The sequence below is a fragment of the Telmatherina bonti genome, assembly GCF_933228915.1.
Source record: "Telmatherina bonti genome assembly, chromosome: 1".
Lineage (NCBI taxonomy): Eukaryota > Metazoa > Chordata > Actinopteri > Atheriniformes > Telmatherinidae > Telmatherina > Telmatherina bonti.
Window position 1 is genome coordinate 3,653,250 of NC_136619.1, and position 23,388 is coordinate 3,676,637.

The window sequence follows — 23,388 nt, forward strand, 5'->3', positions numbered from 1 at the left end:
GGCTGGTCTGAGGTGGTTCAGTCTGGTTTGAGGTGGTTCAGGCTGGTCAGAGGTGGTTCAGGCTGGTCTGAGGTGGTTCAGGCTGGTCTGAGGTGGTTCAGTCTGGTTTGAGGTGGTTCAGGCTGGTCTGAGGTGGTTCAGGCTGGTCTGAAGTGGTTCAGTCCGGTCTGAGGTGGTTCAGTCCGGTCTGAGGTGGTTCAAGCCGGTCTGAGGTGGTTCAGTCCGGTCTGAGGTGGTTCAGGCCGGTCTGAGGTGGTTCAGTCCAGACTGAAGTGGTTCAGTCCGGTCTGAGGTGGTTCAGTCCAGACTGAAGTGGTTCAGTCCGGTCTGAGGTGGTTCAAGCCGGTCTGAGGTGGTTCAGTCCGGTCTGAGGTGGTTCAGTCCGGACTGAAGTGGTTCAGTCCGGTCTGAGGTGGTTCAGTCCGGTCTGAGGTGGTTCAAGCCGGTCTGAGGTGGTTCAGGCTGGTCTGAGGTGGTTCAGGCTGGTCTGAGGTGGTTCAGGCTGGTCTGAAGTGGTTCAGTCCGGTCTGAGGTGGTTCAAGCCGGTCTGAGGTGGTTCAGTCCGGTCTGAGGTGGTTCAGGCTAGTCTGAGGTGGTTCAGTCCGGTCTGAGGTGGTTCAGTCCGGTCTGAGGTGGTTCAGGCTGGTCTGAGGTGGTTCAGGCTGGTCTGAGGTGGTTCAAGCCGGTCTGAGGTGGTTCAAGCCGGTCTGAGGTGGTTCAGGCCGGTCTGAGGTGGTTCAGTCTGGTCTGAGGTGGTTCAGGCTGGTTTGAGGTGGTTCAGGCTGGTCTGAGGTGGTTAAGTCCGGTCTGAGGTGGTTAATTCCGGTCTGAGGTGGTTCAGGCTGGTCTGAGGTGGTTCAGTCTGGTCTGAGGTGGTTCAGGCTAGTCTGAGGTGGTTCAGTCTGGTCTGAAGTGGTTCAGGCTGGTCTGAGGTGGTTCAGGCTGGTCTGAGGTGGTTCAGGCTGGTCTGAGGTGGTTCAAGCCGGTCTGAGGTGGTTCAAGCCGGTCTGAGGTGGTTCAGGCTGGTCTGAGGTGGTTCAGGCTGGTCTGAGGTGGTTCAGTCTGGTCTGAGGTGGTTCAGGCTGGTCTGAGGTGGTTCAGTCTGGTCTGAGGTGGTTCAGTCTGGTCTGAGGTGGTTCAGTCTGGTTTGAGGTGGTTCAGGCTGGTCTGAGGTGGTTCAGGCTGGTCTGAGGTGGTTCAGTCCGGTCTGAGGTGGTTCAGTCCAGACTGAAGTGGTTCAGTCCGGTCTGAGGTGGTTCAGGCTGGTCTGAGGTGGTTCAAGCCGGTCTGAGGTGGTTCAAGCCGGTCTGAGGTGGTTCAGGCCGGTCTGAGGTGGTTCAGGCCGGTCTGAGGTGGTTCAGTCTGGTCTGAGGTGGTTCAGGCTGGTTTGAGGTGGTTCAGGCTGGTCTGAGGTGGTTCAGTCCGGTCTGAGGTGGTTCAGGCTGGTTTGAGGTGGTTCAGGCTGGTCTGAGGTGGTTCAGTCTGGTCTGAGGTCGTTCAGGCTGGTTTGAGGTGGTTCAGTCCGGTCTGAGGTGGTTCAAGCCGGTCTGAGGTGGTTCAGTCCGGTCTGAGGTGGTTCAGTCCGGTCTGAGGTGGTTCAGTCCAGACTGAAGTGGTTCAGTCCGGTCTGAGGTGGTTCAGTCCGGTCTGAGGTGGTTCAGGCTGGTCTGAGGTGGTTCAGGCTGGTCTGAGGTGGTTCAGGCTGGTCTGAGGTGGTTCAAGCCGGTCTGAGGTGGTTCAGTCTGGTCTGAGGTGGTTCAGGCCGGTCTGAGGTGGTTCAGTCCAGACTGAAGTGGTTCAGTCCGGTCTGAGGTGGTTCAGTCTGGTCTGAGGTGGTTCAGGCTGGTCTGAGGTGGTTCAGTCCGGTCTGAGGTGGTTCAGTCCGGTCTGAGGTGGTTCAGGCTGGTCTGAGGTGGTTCAGGCTGGTCTGAGGTGGTTCAGGCTGGTCTGAGGTGGTTCAGGCTGGTCTGAGGTGGTTCAGGCTGGTCTGAAGTGGTTCAGTCCGGTCTGAGGTGGTTCAGTCTGGTCTGAGGTGGTTCAGTCCGGTCTGAGGTGGTTCAGGCTGGTCTGAGGTGGTTCAGGCTGGTCTGAGGTGGTTCAGTCTGGTCTGAGGTGGTTCAGTCCGGTCTGAGGTGGTTCAGGCTGGTCTGAGGTGGTTCAGGCTGGTCTGAGGTGGTTCAGGCTGGTCTGAGGTGGTTCAGTCCGGTCTGAGGTGGTTCAGTCCGGTCTGAGGTGGTTCAGTCCGGTCTGAGGTGGTTCAAGCCGGTCTGAGGTGGTTCAGGCTGGTCTGAGGTGGTTAAGTCTGGTCTGAGGTGGTTCAGGCTAGTCTGAGGTGGTTCAGGCTGGTCTGAGGTGGTTCAGTCCGGTCTGAGGTGGTTCAGTCCGGTCTGAGGTGGTTCAGTCCAGACTGAAGTGGTTCAGTCCGGTCTGAGGTGGTTCAGGCTGGTCTGAGGTGGTTCAGGCTGGTCTGAGGTGGTTCAGTCTGGTCTGAGGTGGTTCAGGCTGGTCTGAGGTGGTTCAGGCTGGTCTGAAGTGGTTCAGTCCGGTCTGAGGTGGTTCAGTCCGGTCTGAGGTGGTTCAAGCCGGTCTGAGGTGGTTCAGTCCGGTCTGAGGTGGTTCAGTCCAGACTGAAGTGGTTCAGTCCGGTCTGAGGTGGTTCAGTCCGGTCTGAGGTGGTTCAGTCCAGACTGAAGTGGTTCAGTCCGGTCTGAGGTGGTTCAGTCCGGTCTGAGGTGGTTCAAGCCGGTCTGAGGTGGTTCAGTCTGGTCTGAAGTGGTTCAGTCCGGTCTGAGGTGGTTCAGTCCAGACTGAGGTGGTTCAGTCTGGTCTGAGGTGGTTCAGGCTGGTCTGAGGTGGTTCAGGCTGGTCTGAGGTGGTTCAGGCTGGTCTGAGGTGGTTCAGTCCGGTCTGAGGTGGTTCAGTCCGGTCTGAGGTGGTTCAAGCCGGTCTGAGGTGGTTCAAGCCGGTCTGAGGTGGTTCAGGCTGGTCTGAGGTGGTTCAGTCCGGTCTGAGGTGGTTCAAGCCGGTCTGAGGTGGTTCAAGCCGGTCTGAGGTGGTTCAGGCTGGTCTGAGGTGGTTCAGTCTGGTCTGAGGTGGTTCAGGCTGGTTTGAGGTGGTTCAGGCTGGTCTGAGGTGGTTCAGTCCGGTCTGAGGTGGTTCAGTCCGGTCTGAGGTGGTTCAGTCCGGTCTGAGGTGGTTCAGGCTAGTCTGAAGTGGTTCAGGCTGGTCTGAGGTGGTTAATTCCGGTCTGAGGTGGTTCAGTCTGGTCTGAGGTGGTTCAGGCTGGTTTGAGGTGGTTCAGGCTGGTCTGAGGTGGTTCAGTCCGGTCTGAGGTGGTTCAGTCCGGTCTGAGGTGGTTCAAGCCGGTCTGAGGTGGTTCAGGCTAGTCTGAAGTGGTTCAGGCTGGTCTGAGGTGGTTAAGTCCGGTCTGAGGTGGTTCAGTCCGGTCTGAGGTGGTTCAGTCCGGTCTGAGGTGGTTCAGGCTAGTCTGAAGTGGTTCAGGCTGGTCTGAGGTGGTTAATTCCGGTCTGAGGTGGTTCAGTCTGGTCTGAGGTGGTTCAGGCTGGTTTGAGGTGGTTCAGGCTGGTCTGAGGTGGTTCAGTCCGGTCTGAGGTGGTTCAGTCCGGTCTGAGGTGGTTCAAGCCGGTCTGAGGTGGTTCAGGCTAGTCTGAGGTGGTTCAGGCTAGTCTGAAGTGGTTCAGGCTGGTCTGAGGTGGTTAAGTCCGGTCTGAGGTGGTTAATTCCGGTCTGAGGTGGTTCAGGCTAGTCTGAAGTGGTTCAGGCTGGTCTGAGGTGGTTAAGTCCGGTCTGAGGTGGTTAATTCCGGTCTGAGGTGGTTCAGGCTGGTCTGAGGTGGTTCAGGCTGGTCTGAGGTGGTTCAGGCTGGTCTGAGGTGGTTCAAGCCGGTCTGAGGTGGTTCAGGCTGGTCTGAGGTGGTTAATTCCGGTCTGAGGTGGTTCAGGCTGGTCTGAGGTGGTTCAGTCTGGTCTGAGGTGGTTCAGTCCGGTCTGAGGTGGTTCAGTCCGGTCTGAGGTGGTTCAGGCTGGTCTGAGGTGGTTCAGGCTGGTCTGAGGTGGTTCAGGCTGGTCTGAGGTGGTTCAGGCTGGTCTGAGGTGGTTCAGGCTGGTTTGAGGTGGTTCAGGCTGGTCTGAGGTGGTTCAGTCTGGTCTGAGGTGGTTCAGGCTGGTCTGAGGTGGTTCAGTCTGGTCTGAGGTGGTTCAGTCTGGTCTGAAGTGGTTCAGGCTGGTTTGAGGTGGTTCAGTCCGGTCTGAGGTGGTTCAGTCCGGTCTGAGGTGGTTCAGTCCGGTCTGAGGTGGTTCAGTCCGGTCTGAGGTGGTTCAGTCCAGACTGAGGTGGTTCAGTCTGGTCTGAGGTGGTTCAGGCTGGTCTGAGGTGGTTCAGGCTGGTCTGAGGTGGTTCAGGCTGGTCTGAGGTGGTTCAGGCTGGTCTGAGGTGGTTCAGTCTGGTGTGAGGTGGTTCAGTCCGGTCTGAGGTGGTTCAGTCCGGTCTGAGGTGGTTCAGGCTGGTCTGAGGTGGTTCAGTCTGGTCTGAGGTGGTTCAGGCTGGTCTGAGGTGGTTCAGGCTGGTCTGAAGTGGTTCAGTCCGGTCTGAGGTGGTTCAAGCCGGTCTGAGGTGGTTCAGTCCGGTCTGAGGTGGTTCAGTCCAGACTGAAGTGGTTCAGTCCGGTCTGAGGTGGTTCAGTCCGGTCTGAGGTGGTTCAGTCTGGTCTGAGGTGGTTCAGGCTGGTCTGAGGTGGTTCAGTCTGGTCTGAAGTGGTTCAGGCTGGTCTGAGGTGGTTCAAGCCGGTCTGAGGTGGTTCAAACTGGTTTTAACCAGACTTTATCAAGAATCCTAAAGGCTTTTGATCGAGACGTTTTCAGCTACTGGTGCCAGTCATGACTTCTTTGTGCTTTCAGACCTTTCTGCTGCCTTTCTATCACGGCAGCTGTCGGGTTTCAGTTTTACTCGTTAAGTCCGACTGAAATTTCTCGGTGAGCATAAATGAATGTTGTCTTCGTCTGGCTGTTGGGTCCCACCGGGATCCATTCCTGGACTCCTTCCTGTGCATTTTTGAATCCCAGTGCTACCATTAACAAGGTGAAAATAGACGTCAACCTTAAAAAGAAACTTGGTGTGTTCAGTTAACAGACCAAACAGGTAAAAACCAAAGTGCAAGTATGAAGGCAAAAAATACGAAGACTCGTGTTTGCTTGCATAAACAGCTGACATTTATAAAGCTAATACAAATCCATAGTGGTAAAGATCTTTTATAAAAGCTAAACCAAACTATAACATAAATAGTTACAGAATCAGGATCAGTACAAATATGTTGGTCCCTTCCAGCATGGGAGTACAGGCCAAAGTGGAGTGACGGGATGGGGGTGAAGGGAAATGAAGATTTATTGCTTTTACAACAGCATCCTTCCATCGCTCAGATGGAGGTTTGTAAACCCCCTCTGCTGTAGTCAAGATATTTACAGGTCTGGGCAGAACCATGTGACTCTCCTCCAGATGAATACTGTCCATTAATATTACTACACATAAATACTGCAAGATAATAAACAACACTGGATTAAAGAAATAAAAAGAAAATATCTGCAACATCCAAACAAAAACAACAAGTGGTTCCATTTCAGTTGTCTGGGGGAGAAAGAATGAAAATAAACACCAGAATATCCAGTCTGGACTTTCTACAGAACAGCATTTGTGGCCCAAATTTCAGCCAAATTGACATTTTTGTTTGGCCAAATAGACAAGGCTTACCAAAATACAGGTACTTCTGCTGTAATTCACATGCTGGGCAAAGGCCGACATCTGGTCCACAAAACACTTAGCATTGTCGTAACTGAGCCATAAATACCAGAAGTGGCCCCGATTTGGCTCAAACGTGTCTGCTATCTGGGAGGTCAACTGGGACTAATTAAATGTTGATGAAAAAGGAAAAGTGGCATCTAAGGCCTGCTGTGTGTAAAACATGTTTTACTGTCTCCTACCAAAGAACAACCATTCAGCTGTATGTGATAGCTTCCTCCATGTCGAGTCCTTCCTCCTGATGACACCAGATCCTCATCTCGCCAGACACAAAGAAAAGACGGTCAAATTTCAGAAGATGGCTGTATTTCAGGACCTGACCTGCTCTTATCAGCACTGTCTGATCTGCTACCAGCGTATCAGCAGGAGGTCCGCTTGGCCATGCTGGGGGGACTCGGTTCAGCTGGGGGCCAGGACAGTACGCTAGACTCGGCCCGAATGGGGGGACTCGGTTCAGCTGGGGGCCAGGACAGTACGCTAGACTCGGCCCGAATGGGGGGACTCGGTTCAGCTGGGGGCCAGGACAGTACGCTAGGCTCGGCCCGAATGGGGGGACTCGGTTCAGCTGGGGGCCAGGACAGTACGCTAGACTCGGCCCGAATGGGGGGACTCGGTTCAGCTGGGGGCCAGGACAGTACGCTAGACTCGGCCCGAATGGGGGGACTCGGTTCAGCTGGGGGCCAGGACAGTACGCTAGGCTCGGCCCGAATGGGGGGACTCGGTTCAGCTGGGGGCCAGGACAGTACGCTAGGCTCGGCCCGAATGGGGGGACTCGGTTCAGCTGGGGGCCAGGACAGTACGCTAGGCTCGGCCCGAATGGGGGGACTCGGTTCAGCTGGGGGCCAGGACAGTACGCTAGGCTCGGCCCGAATGGGGGGACTCGGTTCAGCTGGGGGCCAGGACAGTACGCTAGGCTCGGCCCGAATGGGGGGACTCGGTTCAGCTGGGGGCCAGGACAGTACGCTAGGCTCGGCCCGAATGGGGGGACTCGGTTCAGCTGGGGGCCAGGACAGTACGCTAGACTCGGCCCGAATGGGGGGACTCGGTTCAGCTGGGGGCCAGGACAGTACGCTAGGCTCGGCCCGAATGGGGGGACTCGGTTCAGCTGGGGGCCAGGACAGTACGCTAGGCTCGGCCCGAATGGGGGGACTCGGTTCAGCTGGGGGCCAGGACAGTACGCTAGGCTCGGCCCGAATGGGGGGACTCGGTTCAGCTGGGGGCCAGGACAGTACGCTAGGCTCGGCCCGAATGGGGGGACTCGGTTCAGCTGGGGGCCAGGACAGTACGCTAGGCTCGGCCCGAATGGGGGGACTCGGTTCAGCTGGGGGCCAGGACAGTACGCTAGGCTCGGCCCGAATGGGGGGACTCGGTTCAGCTGGGGGCCAGGACAGTACGCTAGGCTCGGCCCGAATGGGGGGACTCGGTTCAGCTGGGGGCCAGGACAGTACGCTAGGCTCGGCCCGAATGGGGGGACTCGGTTCAGCTGGGGGCCAGGACAGTACGCTAGGCTCGGCCCGAATGGGGGGACTCGGTTCAGCTGGGGGCCAGGACAGTACGCTAGGCTCGGCCCGAATGGGGGGACTCGGTTCAGCTGGGGGCCAGGACAGTACGCTAGACTCGGCCCGAATGGGGGGACTCGGTTCAGCTGGGGGCCAGGACAGTACGCTAGACTCGGCCCGAATGGGGGGACTCGGTTCAGCTGGGGGCCAGGACAGTACGCTAGACTCGGCCCGAATGGGGGGACTCGGTTCAGCTGGGGGCCAGGACAGTACGCTAGACTCGGCCCGAATGGGGGGACTCGGTTCAGCTGGGGGCCAGGACAGTACGCTAGACTCGGCCCGAATGGGGGGACTCGGTTCAGCTGGGGGCCAGGACAGTACGCTAGACTCGGCCCGAATGGGGGGACTCGGTTCAGCTGGGGGCCAGGACAGTACGCTAGACTCGGCCCGAATGGGGGGACTCGGTTCAGCTGGGGGCCAGGACAGTACGCTAGGCTCGGCCCGAATGGGGGGACTCGGTTCAGCTGGGGGCCAGGACAGTACGCTAGGCTCGGCCCGAATGGGGGGACTCGGTTCAGCTGGGGGCCAGGACAGTACGCTAGGCTCGGCCCGAATGGGGGGACTCGGTTCAGCTGGGGGCCAGGACAGTACGCTAGGCTCGGCCCGAATGGGGGGACTCGGTTCAGCTGGGGGCCAGGACAGTACGCTAGGCTCGGCCCGAATGGGGGGACTCGGTTCAGCTGGGGGCCAGGACAGTACGCTAGGCTCGGCCCGAATGGGGGGACTCGGTTCAGCTGGGGGCCAGGACAGTACGCTAGGCTCGGCCCGAATGGGGGGACTCGGTTCAGCTGGGGGCCAGGACAGTACGCTAGGCTCGGCCCGAATGGGGGGACTCGGTTCAGCTGGGGGCCAGGACAGTACGCTAGGCTCGGCCCGAATGGGGGGACTCGGTTCAGCTGGGGGCCAGGACAGTACGCTAGGCTCGGCCCGAATGGGGGGACTCGGTTCAGCTGGGGGCCAGGACAGTACGCTAGGCTCGGCCCGAATGGGGAGACTCGGTTCAGCTGGGGGCCAGGACAGTACGCTAGACTCGGCCCGAATGGGGGGACTCGGTTCAGCTGGGGGCCAGGACAGTACGCTAGGCTCGGCCCGAATGGGGGGACTCGGTTCAGCTGGGGGCCAGGACAGTACGCTAGGCTCGGCCCGAATGGGGGGACTCGGTTCAGCTGGGGGCCAGGACAGTACGCTAGGCTCGGCCCGAATGGGGGGACTCGGTTCAGCTGGGGGCCAGGACAGTACGCTAGGCTCGGCCCGAATGGGGGGACTCGGTTCAGCTGGGGGCCAGGACAGTACGCTAGACTCGGCCCGAATGGGGGGACTCGGTTCAGCTGGGGGCCAGGACAGTACGCTAGGCTCGGCCCGAATGGGGGGACTCGGTTCAGCTGGGGGCCAGGACAGTACGCTAGGCTCGGCCCGAATGGGGGGACTCGGTTCAGCTGGGGGCCAGGACAGTATGCTAGGCTCGGCCCGAATGGGGGGACTCGGTTCAGCTGGGGGCCAGGACAGTACGCTAGGCTCGGCCCGAATGGGGGGACTCGGTTCAGCTGGGGGCCAGGACAGTACGCTAGGCTCGGCCCGAATGGGGGGACTCGGTTCAGCTGGGGGCCAGGACAGTACGCTAGGCTCGGCCCGAATGGGGGGACTTTTACAGTCCTTCCACGTCTGATTGCAAAGCATTTCTCTCGTCCAGAGACACCTATTCCCCCCCCACTGGGCTTTTTTGGTCGTGTTCACCCACAATGCCGAGCACTGGATCAACACATCTGATTTAGAATTCCGAAACAAAGCGGCTTTTCCAGCACAAAGACTGGGATCAGAATAAACTTTTCTGATTTCTTACCGGGTTTCTACATCCTAAAACTTTACATGCATGAACATCTAGTGAGCCGTTTTAGATCATACAGTGCCTTGCAAAAGTATTCACCCCCCTTGGCCTTTTACCTAATTTGTTACATTGCAACCTCTAATTTGACTATTGTTTTCAAATCAGAATTGTATTGGATGGATCTGCACAAAACAGTCCAAGTTTTGAAGTGAAATGAGAAATACAAATTTAAAAAAAAAAACAAAACAAAAAACCTGAAAATTGCCATGTGCATATGTATTCACCCCCTTTGTTATGAAGGCCCTAAAATGCTCTGGTTCAACCAGTTACCTTCAGAAGTCACACTATGAGGGAAACAAAGTTCACCTGTTTCCAATCTAAGTGTCACATGATCTATCAGTATATCTACAGCTCTTCTGAAAGGTCTCAGAGGCTGTAACATCTAATGAAGAGGCGCTGCTAACCAAACACCACGATGAAGACCAAACAAGTCAGAGACAAAGCTGTTCAGAAGTACAAGTCTGGGTTAGGTTATAAAAAAACATCTAAATCTTTGATGATCCCCAGGAGCACCATAAAATCCATCATCAAATGGTAGGAACATGGCACCACAACAAACCTGCCAAGAGAGGGCCGCCCACCAGACCTGACAGACCGGGCAAGGAGGGCGTTAATCAGAGAGGCAGCCCAGAGACCGAAGGTAACCCTGGAGGAGCTGCAGAGGAAGTATCTGTCCATAGGACCACAATCAGCTCCACAGAGCTGGGGTGAATACAGCACAATGATGTTTTCTGTTCTTCTGTCTCATGTGATGTTTGCTTCACAATAAAAATCATATCACATCTTCAAAGTTGTGGGCATGTTCTGTAAATTAAGTGATGCAAACCCTTGAACAATCCATTTGATTCCAGGCTGTGGGGTGACGAACACAAAATGTCAAGGGGGGTGAATACTTTAGCAAGGCTCTGTATTGTGTGTTTTACTCCCAGTGTGAGCTGTAAAACCAGTTTCAGACGTCGCAGCATCTCGCATGGTTTCTGTCTTTTTTCTGAATCACACACACACGTGCTCACACTCCAACCTTTGGGTTTAAATCCAGCTGAACGTCAGACAGAAGTTCTGTCCCAGGGACATGAAGACGCTGAGAACTTTATGCCCATCAGGGAGATAAACCTACGTAGGAAACAGACTTATATTTCTGCTTAAAAATGCTCCGATATTCAGCTTCTTCAGGACAAGTTGGACAGTTTTCTGTCCTTGCTGGTTTTGGTCTCAGAGTTTCAGGCATTACTGGGTTGGTTAGTCTGGGATGAGGTCTGAAGGCACTCAGGATTGTTTTTCATTCATAATACTTTTCTCAGCTTTCATAATCTGACAGAAGACTAAACTTTTTGTCTTGTTTTTTATTTGCTTTATCTGATGTTTTGGTTTTATTACAACCATGACTAATTTGATTATTGATGTTTTCATTCTCTTTGGCCAATACTAGTGTTAAGGACTGTTGATGATGAAAGGAGCAACTAAACATCTACATATGTTTATGTTTGCATGTTTACAGATCTGTACGTGTGTATATTTATCATAATTGACTACACTCAATTCCTTTTGTCTCGAAGTGAAAGCATCAGAAAAAGAAGCTTCCTGCCGGTTGTCTGGAGGCTTCTAAACTTAGTAAAACATATTCTCATGTGTAAATATTTTCCTGATCATCTCCCTGGCAGAAGATTTATTGGTTTATCTCTTCTATTCAAACAGCTGATTTCTGCAGAGCACGTCTAGTTTTCATCTGTGGAACATGTTTCCACAATTGATGAGTTTCAGTCACATCAGAGATTTTACATCCTCTACATCTGCAAGGAAAAGCCTCGGAATAAGGAGTAAAATCTGATCTTGTGATCCAGAAGTAAAGCTGAAACCCCGTGAGGGCAGTGAACACCCTGTTTATGGAACGTTGCAGCAGAGGGAGGCTTGTTACATGATGAGAATGGAGGAAGGACATCCCGTCTTCCCGCTTCATCTCGTTCTGTGTGCATGTATGAGTATTACACTGTGTGTGTGCTTATCAGATTGCAGCTGGGTGAAAACTTTCCTCTCTTACATCATGTGATTCCTCTGTCTGCCGGGGAAACCTCCTGATCTTAGAGAAGCCTTCTCCTGCTTCTTTCCTTCAGTAACTTATTGATCGATGCCTTGATCAGCAGTTATTTTGCATCCTGATTGGATGCGTGAACTCTCAGAAAAAGGGGTGCAGGTGGTTGATGTTTTCATCGCTCCAGCACATCTTTATGGGATCTGGAGCTGCAGCTCCTCCTCCTCCTCGTCCATGTCGCTGCTTGGGCCATCGGGGTTGTCGGCACTGAACCGAGCAGATCGCATCTTCCCAAACAAGCCAGGACTCTGCTGCTGCCGTCGCAGTCTGAGACAAAGAGACAAGAGAAGAAATCGTGATGTTAGACAGCGTGACAGGGCTGAAGAGGACGACGGGACCCTCAGAGCTCACATAGAGACCGAAGTCTGCCATCTCCTCATGGAGCCCAGGGTCCAGACTGGTCCAGACCAAGACGAAGAAAAGAAGGACAGTCAGAGACTTCCTCAAGTAAACGTTTGATGTGCTGAACTGGAAAGATTCAATGGAGAACAAAGTGTCAGACTGAAGCGCCGAAACATCACCTGAGTTCAACTAGTTCAGCACATCGTCCAAGTTGTCACCTCCACCAGCTGGAAACCCAACCAGCCAATCACGGCACCATGCAGACGTGTCGTCATGGTGATGACGACCTGCCGGAGTTCCAGCTGAGCATCAGAATGAGGAAGAACTGAGATTTAAGGCTGTTGGTCTGAGTATACTTGGTTTTTACACAAAACCATGTGCAGTACTTCCCTTTCTGAAGTGAGCAGTAGGGTTGTGACAAATAACAACTCAACAAAGTAAAATCCAAAGCTGCGTGTCATAAAGGTTGAAATAAAACCAAATTTGCTTCTCTGTAGCAGCTCTAACTTCATTTGAAATGGAAGTCGGTAGTGTGCAGGGATGAAAGTAAGGTCTGGTACTGGTACGACCGGAGAGCAGCTCAGTCAGAACCAGTCATGACTGAACTCTGGGCCACAAAACTATCCTGTTAAAAATACAGTTTAACTCATTCCAAATGGTTTCTGCTGCTTCAGTCGGAGCCTAAGGGCTCTTGTTCCCATCCCCTCCCTTCGGAGAGGGTCCGGTGGTCTCTGCAGCCAAGCCCTCGAAACGTGTTCCATAGGTTTATTGTTGCCCCAACTGAAACCAGCAGGACAGTAAAAAGCTGTTTTGTGTCATCTATACATATACATATATGTATTTTATTCTACAGTCATGGAGCAGACGCTTTTATCCACAGTGACGTACATATGAGAGTGAGAACAACACAAGCAGGAAATCAAACAGTAGAGGACATGGTAGGAAGGTGCTGGTGGACTGTCCAGTTGGACGCAGGTCTTGACATAAAGAGCTACAGGCTTTTTTATTCTTTCCTACCACCCCACAATGTTACTCTTGTTAAAATACAAAGAATGAATACCACAATATTTGTTGCAAAGAACTGGGTTAAATTCTCCAACTCCTCTGATAAATACAGTTAAACTAAGAGCAGAATGCTGCTTGAAGAGCTGAGTCTGCAGCTTAAAGCAGATCGGACAGAGTTCAGCAGGTCGTTCCACCATCGTGGCACGACAGAGGAAAAGAGTCTGGCTGGTGGTTTAGTCCCACGTAGTCATGGTAACGCCACTGGTAGAGCGTAACCGTGGAGAGGGAGTGTAGCTCTGGATGAAGGAGTGAAGGCAGACAGTAGACGTTTGGGTTGTTGTTTTGTAAACCAGAAGCATTAAAGGTGCATTCCCATCAGGACAGTCCGCTAGACTTGGTCCGGTCGGGGACTGGGTCCGGTTGAGGACTGGGTCTGGTTGAGGACTGGGTCCGGTCGGGGACTGGGTCCGGTTGAGGACTGGGTTTGGTCGGGGACTGGGTCCGGTTGAGGACTGGGTCTGGTTGAGGACTGGGTCTGGTTGAGGACTGGGTCCGGTCGGGGACTGGGTCTGGTTGAGGACTGGGTTTGGTCGGGGACTGGGTCTGGTTGAGGACTGGGTTTGGTCGGGGACTGGGTCTGGTTGAGGACTGGGTCCGGTCGGGGACTGGGTCCGGTTGAGGACTGGGTCTGGTTGAGGACTGGGTCCGGTCGGGGACTGGGTCTGGTTGAGGACTGGGTCCGGTCGGGGACTGGGTCCGGTTGAGGACTGGGTCCGGTCGGGGACTGGGTCTGGTTGAGGACTGGGTCCGGTCGGGGACTGGGTCCGGTTGAGGACTGGGTCTGGTTGAGGACTGGGTCCGGTCGGGGACTGGGTCTGGTTGAGGACTGGGTCCGGTCGGGGACTGGGTCTGGTTGAGGACTGGGTCCGGTCGGGGACTGGGTCCGGTTGAGGACTGGGTCTGGTTGAGGACTGGGTCCGGTCGGGGACTGGGTCTGGTTGAGGACTGGGTTTGGTCGGGGACTGGGTCTGGTTGAGGACTGGGTCCGGTCGGGGACTGGGTCTGGTTGAGGACTGGGTCCGGTCGGGGACTGGGTCCGGTTGAGGACTGGGTCTGGTTGAGGACTGGGTCCGGTCGGGGACTGGGTCTGGTTGAGGACTGGGTCCGGTCGGGGACTGGGTCTGGTTGAGGACTGGGTCTGGTCGGGGACTGGGTCTGGTTGAGGACTGGGTTTGGTCGGGGACTTGGTCCGGTTGAGGACTGGGTCCGGTCGGGGACTGGGTCTGGTTGAGGACTGGGTCCGGTCAGGGACTGGGTCTGGTTGAGGACTGGGTCCGGTCGGGGACTGGGTCTGGTTGAGGACTGGGTTTGGTCGGGGACTTGGTCCGGTTGGGGACTGGGTCCGGTTGGGGACTCGGTCCGGTTGAGGACTGGGTCTGGTCGGGGACTGGGTCCGGTTGGGGACTCGGTCCGGTTGGGGACTCGGTCCGGTTGGGGACTCGGTCCGGTTGGGGACTGGGTCCGGTTGGGGACTGGGTCCAGCTGTAGGGGGGTGTATCCATGCGGACCGTGTTCACACTGCACTTTGGTGAAACCAGTCAAACCAGTAGAATAATATGTCCCCATTCCCACCAGAGGTGGCGCTGCACTAGTATTTAGCAGAAGAGAGGACCAGACCGGCGTGAAGAAGAAAACTCTGTTTCCTCCACCTGCCAGTTAAACATGGAGACCAAACTAAGGCTGTTTTGGGTTTTTATTGTGTCTTATGCAAGTATCCTGCAGAAATCCACTGCAACAATGGACGCAGTATGAACACCAGACGAGGCAGAGGACCCTTAACGCCATCGCTATGGATTTACCCACAATGCAATGCTACGCCACATGCAGGAAGGGACTTGGTTTGTAGTCCGCTTCCTGTAATTGGTCCGCGTGAAACGGACCGAGACCTGCGTTTGTAGGCGGACCGAGTCAGATTCTTTGGTCCGAATCAGAATCTGTTTGGTTCGTTCAGATTTCCCCAAAGGAAGCGACTTTCTGAGGAAACTGGTGTCGTCTGGAGGGAAGCGGAGTATCATCTGCATAGCAGTGGTAGGAGAAGCCATGAGAGCTTCTAACTGCACCGAGTGAGGAGGTGTAAAGTGGAAAGAGAAGAGGGCCGAGCACTGATCCCTGAGGCTCCCCTGTTTTCATGTGATCTGGACACTTCTCCTCTCCAGGATACTCTGAAGGATCTTCCTGTGAGGTAGGACGTGGACCACGAGAGGACAGATCCAGAGATGCCGAGCTCAGAGAGTGGAGAGGAGAATCTGATGGTTGGCTGGGTCAGAAGCAGCAGACGGGTCCAGCAGGACCAGGACTGACCAGCGGATCTGGTCCAGCAGGACCAGGACTGACCAGCGGATCTGGTCCAGCAGGACCAGGACTGAATTAAACAACCAGCAACTTCAGATTTCCTCCTGCGACTGAATGTTGACCCATCCATCACGTTTTCACTCCAACTTGTCCACGTTTAGGAAACTGGGGAACTACCTGAGCAGCCAGTCAACATCTGGACCTGGTGAGGAGATCCAAAGTGTTCCTCTTCGTCATGCTTCTGTCTGGCTACTCAGATCCTCCAGCAGGACACCTGGGGCCTCATTTACGAAGCTGTCGCACAAAACCCGGCGTACGCCAAGTATAGTCAACTTTTAAAACTTATAACTTGGCGGTAAAACGTCACAACCTCTGACCCCGGCGTACGCGCAACATCTGGAGGAACGGGAAACGGCAGAAAATAAAACCAAAGAAATGGTGTGAAATTTGGGACATTTGTTCCAAATGAAATGTAAACTTTCCCCCAGAATGTTGGACATTAACAGCATCTGCAGAAGAAGAGAAAAAGTTCCTCCAGCACGTAAAACGTCCAGCAGGAAAATGTTCTGAAACAAGCAGTTCTACATGTTAGAAAAGCCACATCACACAGTTAATAAGTCGTACAGAAGCTGCCGTACTAATAAAGCTCTACATGAAGACCTGCAGGAGGCGGTCGCCATGACAACAGCCCATCATCAGGGTGCTCAGGTGTTTCCTCCACCTGCAGATACAGAACATGAAGTGATGGTTGGATATAAAATGCTCCCCAACGTGGCTTATCTGTCCCTGCTGGTGGACATGGAACATGGAGACTCTGGACTCCAGTCCGGCACCTTCCAAAGGGAAGGGACTGACCGGTCGGGTCCGCTCCTTTTCCCAACCCAGAGCAGAGGAACAGAACGATGTTCTCCACAGCCAGACGTGGTGTAGCGGCCATCGGGCAGATGGAGGCAGGTGGAGGTGCCTCCATGCCCAGGAGGAAACCTGTTGTACAGCTGCAGATGTGTGCAGATAGTGGAGACGCTACATAACATGCTACTAAATGACGTCAGCGCTTCACCTGCGTTCACCTGATCAATCATCCAATCTGAATGATTGTGTTGTCAATCATCCTCTCACGTTGGAACCAAACGCTGCTGCTTTACGTCTAGAAGTGATGCAACACATCAGAGGTGGAGAATTCTCATTTATTCACAAGTTTATCTTTAGTGTGGTTTCTGTCAGGGTGGTGTTTATTCCTCTCCATCTCCTGCACCTCCTCCTTCATGGTGATTATTGGTTCCTCTGCGAGGACACCGCAGCTAGGACACAAGGTGGAACCACTGCCCCCCCTCTCCGACCACATCTGCAGCGCTGCAACCCAGCTGGGACACACAGGAACACCAGTATGTTCCCAGTAAATAAACTGGAGTCAGAGACGTCTCATTTATGTCCGTTCATTTTATAATCTGAAACCAAGGAATGAAGCACTTCCAGCATCATCTGGAGCATTTTGTTCCAGCGTATCTCTGGACTCCTTCATTTTCCCGCCAGCTTCTAATCTGTGGGAGTGGGCAGCGCCCCCCCTTCCTCCTCCTGTGGACCAAGATGCACTTTCTCCCTACATTTTATTGTCTGACCACTTTATTTGTCCTTTCTGGATAAGTCCGGTGGTCTGATGAGACGCTGACAGCATCTGTCCCCTGCTGACCTCCTCTGTCTTTCTGCTGGTGCTGATGTCCGTCCCGTCTCCACCAGATTAAATACTTTCACATTTTACATCTTTATCTGTTAGAATTTCTTCCTCATTTCCCAAAAAATCCTCTTTTTGGCTTTTTTCCTGCAGAACTGTCATGGAAATGAGATGGATTAATATTTATCAGGGTGTTCACCTGACCTGTTATGGCCAACATGTGGGCGTGGCCAGATGTTCCTTCATGTGGCAACATTTACTGTTGATCCTGATTTATGAAGGAAACAGGCGTGGGACGTGCTGCTTTAGAAACCTGGAAGTTTTTTTGTGCCGCATTTCCTGTTTTCCGTGCGTACGCCGCCTGCAGTCAGCGTTGCTACGCACAGGTTGATCCCTGACCTCATATTCTCTTTGGATCAGTGAACAGAGTGAAACCACAAAGTGTTAAACTGGTTCTGCTGTTGTTAACCGCTACGGCCAGGACATCTCCATGCGAACTACAGCTCCGACTGGAGCTGTCAGTAGACCTCAAGTACAGATTGCATGGATAAATATGTCAGAGATCTCGTTGACAATAACACACACACACAAAAACACACACACTATGCTGACATGCCTGTCGCCCCTGGACACGCAGAGGCTCTCTGTTACTACGGTAACCTGCAGCTCGGTGATTGGCTGCTCCCAGAGCCGTCACATGGAGAAAATGGAGAGCAGAGAGGATGGAGGGATGAGATGGAGGGATGAGGATGGGGGGATTGATAAGGAGTGATTGAGATGGAGGGATGAGAGATGGAGGGATGAGAGATGGAGGGATGAGATGGGGGGGTGAGATGGAGGGATGAGAGATGGGGGGATGAGAGATGGAGGGATGAGATGGAGGGATGAGATGGATGGATGAGATGGAGGGATGAGAGATGGATGGATGAGATGGGATGAGATGGAGGGATGAGATGGGGGGATGAGATAGAGGGATGAGAGATGGATGGATGAGATGGGGGATGAGATGGAGGGATGAGAGATGGATGGATGAGATGGGGGGATGAGATGGGGGGATGAGATAGAGGGATGAGAGATGGATGGATGAGATGGAGGGATGAGAGATGGATGGATGAGATGGGATGAGATGGAGGGATGAGATGGGGGGATGAGATAGAGGGATGAGAGATGGATGGATGAGATGGGGGGATGAGATGGGGGGATGAGATAGAGGGATGAGAGATGGATGGATGAGATGGAGGATGAGATGGAGGGATGAGAGATGGATGGATGAGATGGGGGGATGAGATGGAGGGATGAGGATCGGGGGATGAGATATGGATGGATGAGATGGAGGGATTAAGATGGAGGGATGAGGATGGAGGGATGAGAGATGGATGGATGAGATGGAGGGATTAAGATGGAGGGATGAGGATGGAGGGATGAGGATGGAAGGATTGAGATGGAGGGATGAGAGATGGATGGATGAGATGGGGGATGAGATGGAGGGATGAGATGGGGGGATGAGATGGAGGGATGAGATGGATGGATGAGATGGAGGGATGAGAGATGGATGGATGAGATGGAGGGATGAGAGATGGATGGATGAGATGGGATGAGATGGAGGGATGAGATGGGGGGATGAGATAGAGGGATGAGAGATGGAGGGATGAGATGGATGGATGAGATGGGGGATGAGATGGAGGGATGAGAGATGGATGGATGAGATGGAGGGATGAGAGATGGATGATGAGATGGAGGGATGAGATGGGGGGATGAGAGATGGATGAGATGGGGGGATGAGATGGAGGGAGGAGAGATGGATGGATGAGATGGGGGGATGAGGATGGGGGGATGAGAGATGGATGGATGAGATGGAGGGATGAAAGATGGATGGATGAGATGGGGGATGAGATGGAGGGATGAGATGGGGGGATGAGAGATGGATGAGATGGGGGGATGAGATGGAGGGAGGAGAGATGGATGGATGAGATGGGGGATGAGGATGGGGGGATGAGAGATGGATGGATGAGATGGGATGGGATGGAGGGATGAGATGGGGGGATGAGATAGAGGGATGAGAGATGGATGGATGAGATGGAGGGATGAGAGATGGATGGATGAGATGGATGGATGAGATGGAGGGATGAGATGGAGGGATGAGAGATGGATGAGATGGGGGGATGAGAGATGGATGGATGAGATGGAGGGATGAGAGATGGATGGATGAGATGGGATGAGATGAGATGAGATGGATGGATGAGATGGGATGAGATGGAGGGATGAGATGGGGGGATGAGATGGAGGATGAGATGGAGGGATGAGAGATGGATGGATGAGATGGAGGGATGAGAGATGGATGGATGAGATGGAGGGATGAGATGGAGGGATGAGATGGGGGGATGAGAGATGGATGAGATGGGGGGATGAGAGATGGATGGATGAGATGGAGGGATGAGAGATGGATGGATGAGATGGGATGAGATGGAGGGATGAGATGGGGGGATGAGATGGAGGGATGAGGATCGGGGGATGAGATGGGGGGATGAGATGGGGGGATGAGGATCGGGGGATGAGATATGGATGGATGAGATGGAGGGATGAGAGATGGATGGATGAGATGGAGGGATTAAGATGGAGGGATGAGGATGGAGGGATGAGGATGGAAGGATTGAGATGGAGGGATGAGGATCGGGGGATGAGATGGGGGGATGAGATGGGGGATGAGAGATGGATGGATGAGATGGGGGGATGAGGATGGGGGATGAGAGATGGATGGATGAGATGGGGGGATGAGGATGGAAGGATTGAGATGGAGGGATGAGAGATGGATGGATGAGATGGGGGGATGAGATGGGGGGATGAGAGATGGAGGGATGAGAGATGGAGGGATGAGAGATGGAGGGATGAGATGGGGGGATGAGGATGGGGGATGAGAGATGGAAGGATTGAGATGGAGGGATGACATGGGGGGATGAGATGGGGGGATGAGATGGGGGGATGAGAGATGGATGGATGAGATGGGGGATGAGGATGGGGGGATGAGAGATGGAGGGATGAGAGATGGATGGATGAGATGGGGGGTTGAGGATGGGGGGATGAGATGGGGGGATGACATGGGGGGATGAGATGGGGGGATGAGAGATGGAGGGATGAGAGATGGATGGATGAGATGGGGGGTTGAGGATGGGGGATGAGATGGGGGGATGACATGGGGGGATGAGAGATGGGGGGATGAGAGATGGAGGGATGAGAGATGGATGGATGAGATGGGGGGTTGAGGATGGGGGATGAGATGGGGGGATGAGAGATGGAGGGATGAGAGATGGAGGGATGAGAGATGGATGGATGAGATGGGGGGATGAGAGATGGATGGATGAGATGGAGGGATGAGATGGGGGGATGAGGATCGGGGGATGAGAGATGGATAGATGAGATGGGGGGATGAGAGATGGATGGATGAGATAGAGGGATGAGATGGATGGATGAGATGGAGGGATGAGATGGGGGGATGAGATGGGGGGATGAGATGGAGGGATGAGATGGGGGGATGAGATGGATGGATGAGATGGGGGGATGAGGATCGGGGGATGAGAGATGGATGGATGAGATGGGGGGATGTCATGGGGGGGATGAGAGATGGATGGATGAGATGGAGGGATGAGATGGGGGGATGAGAGATGGATGGATGAGATGGGGGGATGAGAGATGGATGGATGAGATGGAGGGATGAGATGGGGGGATGAGAGATGGATGGATGAGATGGAGGGATGAGATGGAGGGATGAGAGATGGATGGATGAGATGGGGGGATGACATGGGGGGATGAGAGATGGATGGATGAGATGGAGGGATGAGATGGGGGGATGAGAGATGGATGGATGAGATCGGGGGATGAGATGGAGGGATGAGAGATGGAGGGATGAGAGATGGATGGATGAGATCGGGGGATGAGATGGGGGGATTAAGATGGAGGGATGAGGATGGAGGGATGGGGATGGAAGGATTGAGATGGGGGGATGAGGATCGGGGGATGAGAGATGGATGGATGAGATGGGGGGATGACATGGGGGGATGAGAGATGGATAGATGAGATGGGGGGATGACATGAGGGGATGAGAGATGGATAGATGAGATGGGGGATGAGAGATGGATGGATGAGATGGGGGGATGAGAGATGGATGGATGAGATGGAGGGATGAGATGGGGGGATGAGAGATGGATGGATGAGATGGAGGGATGAGAGATGGATGGATGAGATGGGGGGATGACATGGGGGGATGAGAGATGGATGGATGAGATGGAGGGATGAGATGGGGGGATGAGAGATGGATGGATGAGATCGGGGGATGAGATGGAGGGATGAGAGATGGAGGGATGAGAGATGGATGGATGAGATCGGGGGATGAGATGGGGGGATTAAGATGGAGGGATGAGGATGGAGGGATGAGGATGGAAGGATTGAGATGGGGGGATGAGGATCGGGGGATGAGAGATGGATGGATGAGATGGGGGGATGAGAGATGGATGGATGAGATGGGGGATGACATGGGGGGATGAGAGATGGGGGGATGAGAGATGGATGGATGAGATGGGGGGATGAGGATGGGGGGATGAGATGGGGGGATGAGGATGGGGGGATGAGATGGGGGATGAGATGGGGGGATGAGAGATGGATGGATGAGATGGGGGGATGAGGATGGGGGGATGAGATGGATGGATGAGATGGGGGGATGAGGATGGGGGGATGAGATGGGGGATGAGAGATGGATGGATGAGATGGGGGGATGAGATGGGGGGATGAGGATGGGGGGATGAGATGGGGGATGAGATGGGGGGATGAGAGATGGATGGATGAGGATGGGGGATGAGATGGATGGATGAGATGGGGGGATGAGGATGGGGGGATGAGATGGGGGATGAGAGATGGATGGATGAGATGGGGGGATGAGGATGGGGGGATGAGATGGGGGATGAGAGATGGGGGATGAGAGATGGATGGATGAGATGGGGGGATGAGAGATGGGGGGATGAGAGATGGATGGATGAGATGGGGGGATGAGAGATGGATGGATGAGATGGGGGGATGAGAGATGGATGGATGAGAGATGGATGGATGAGATGGGGGGGATGAGATGGAGGGATGAGAGATGGATGGATGAGATGGGGGGGATGAGATGGAGGGATGAGAGATGGATGAGATGGGGGGGATGAGATGGAGGGATGAGAGATGGATGGATGAGATGGGGGGATGACATGGGGGATGAGATGGATGGATGAGATGGAGGGATGAGAGATGGATGGATGAGATGGGGGGATGACATGGGGGGATGAGAGATGGGGGGATGAGAGATGGATGGATGAGATGGGGGGATGAGAGATGGATGGATGACATGGGGGGATGAGATGGGATGAGATGGAGGGATGAGAGATGGATGGATGACATGGGGGGATGAGGATGGGGGGATGAGATAGAGGGATGAGATGGAGGGATGAGATGGAGGGATGAGATGGGGGGATGAGAGATGGATGGATGAGATGGATGGATGAGATGGGGGGATGAGATGGAGGGATGAGATGGGGGGATGAGATGGAGGGATGAGAGATGGATGGATGAGATGGGGGGATGAGAGATGGATGGATGAGATGGGGGATGAGAGATGGATGGATGAGATGGAGGGATGAGATGGAGGGATGAGATGGGGGGATGAGAGATGGATGGATGAGATGGATGGATGAGATGGGGGGATGAGATGGAGGGATGAGATGGAGGGATGAGAGATGGATGGATGAGATGGGGGGATGAGAGATGGATGGATGAGATGGGGGATGAGAGATGGATAGATGAGATGGGGGATGAGAGATGGATGGATGAGATGGGGGGATGAGAGATGGATGGATGAGATGGAGGGATGAGATGGGGGGATGAGAGATGGATGGATGAGATGGGGGGATGAGAGATGGATGGATGAGATGGAGGGATGACATGGGGGGATGAGAGATGGATGGATGAGATGGATGGATGAGATGGAGGGATGAGATGGAGGGATGAGAGATGGATGGATGAGATGGAGGGATGAGATGGGGGATGAGAGATGGATGGATGAGATGGAGGGATGACATGGGGGGATGAGAGATGGATGGATGAGATGGAGGGATGAGATGGGGGGATGAGAGATGGATGGATGAGATGGGGGGATGAGATGGAGGGATGAGATGGAGGGATGAGAGATGGATGGATGAGATGGGGGGATGAGAGATGGATGGATGAGATGTGGGATGAGAGATGGATGGATGAGATGTGGGATGAGAGATGGATGGATGAGATGGGGGGATGAGAGATGGATGGATGAGATGGGGGGATGAGAGATGGATGGATGAGATGGGGGGATGAGATGGGGGATGAGATGGAGGGATGAGATGGGGGGATGAGATGGAGGGATGAGAGATGGGGGGATGAGATGGAGGGATGAGAGATGGATGGATGAGATGGAGGGATGAGATGGGGGGATGAGAGATGGATGGATGAGATGGAGGGATGAGATGGAGGGATGAGATGGGGGGATGAGATGGAGGGATGAGAGATGGAGGGATGAGAGATGGATGGATGAGATGGGGGGATGAGAGATGGATGGATGAGATGGGGGGATGAGAGATGGATGGATGAGATGGGGGGATGAGAGATGGATGGATGA

General features: G+C 54.0%; 1 protein-coding gene across 1 annotated transcript in view; it reads right to left on the reverse strand.

Moving 5' to 3' along the window:
• Positions 1–9,854: 9,854 nt before the first annotated feature.
• The window catches only part of ccdc102a (coiled-coil domain containing 102A), a 63,530-nt gene continuing 49,996 nt past the window's right edge, over positions 9,855–23,388 (reverse strand). The window contains exon 10 of the mRNA XM_079240325.1: positions 9,855–11,611. Within this exon, the coding sequence (XP_079096451.1) occupies positions 11,479–11,611 (133 nt within the window). The 3' untranslated portion in view covers positions 9,855–11,478. The remainder of the gene's footprint in view (positions 11,612–23,388) is intronic.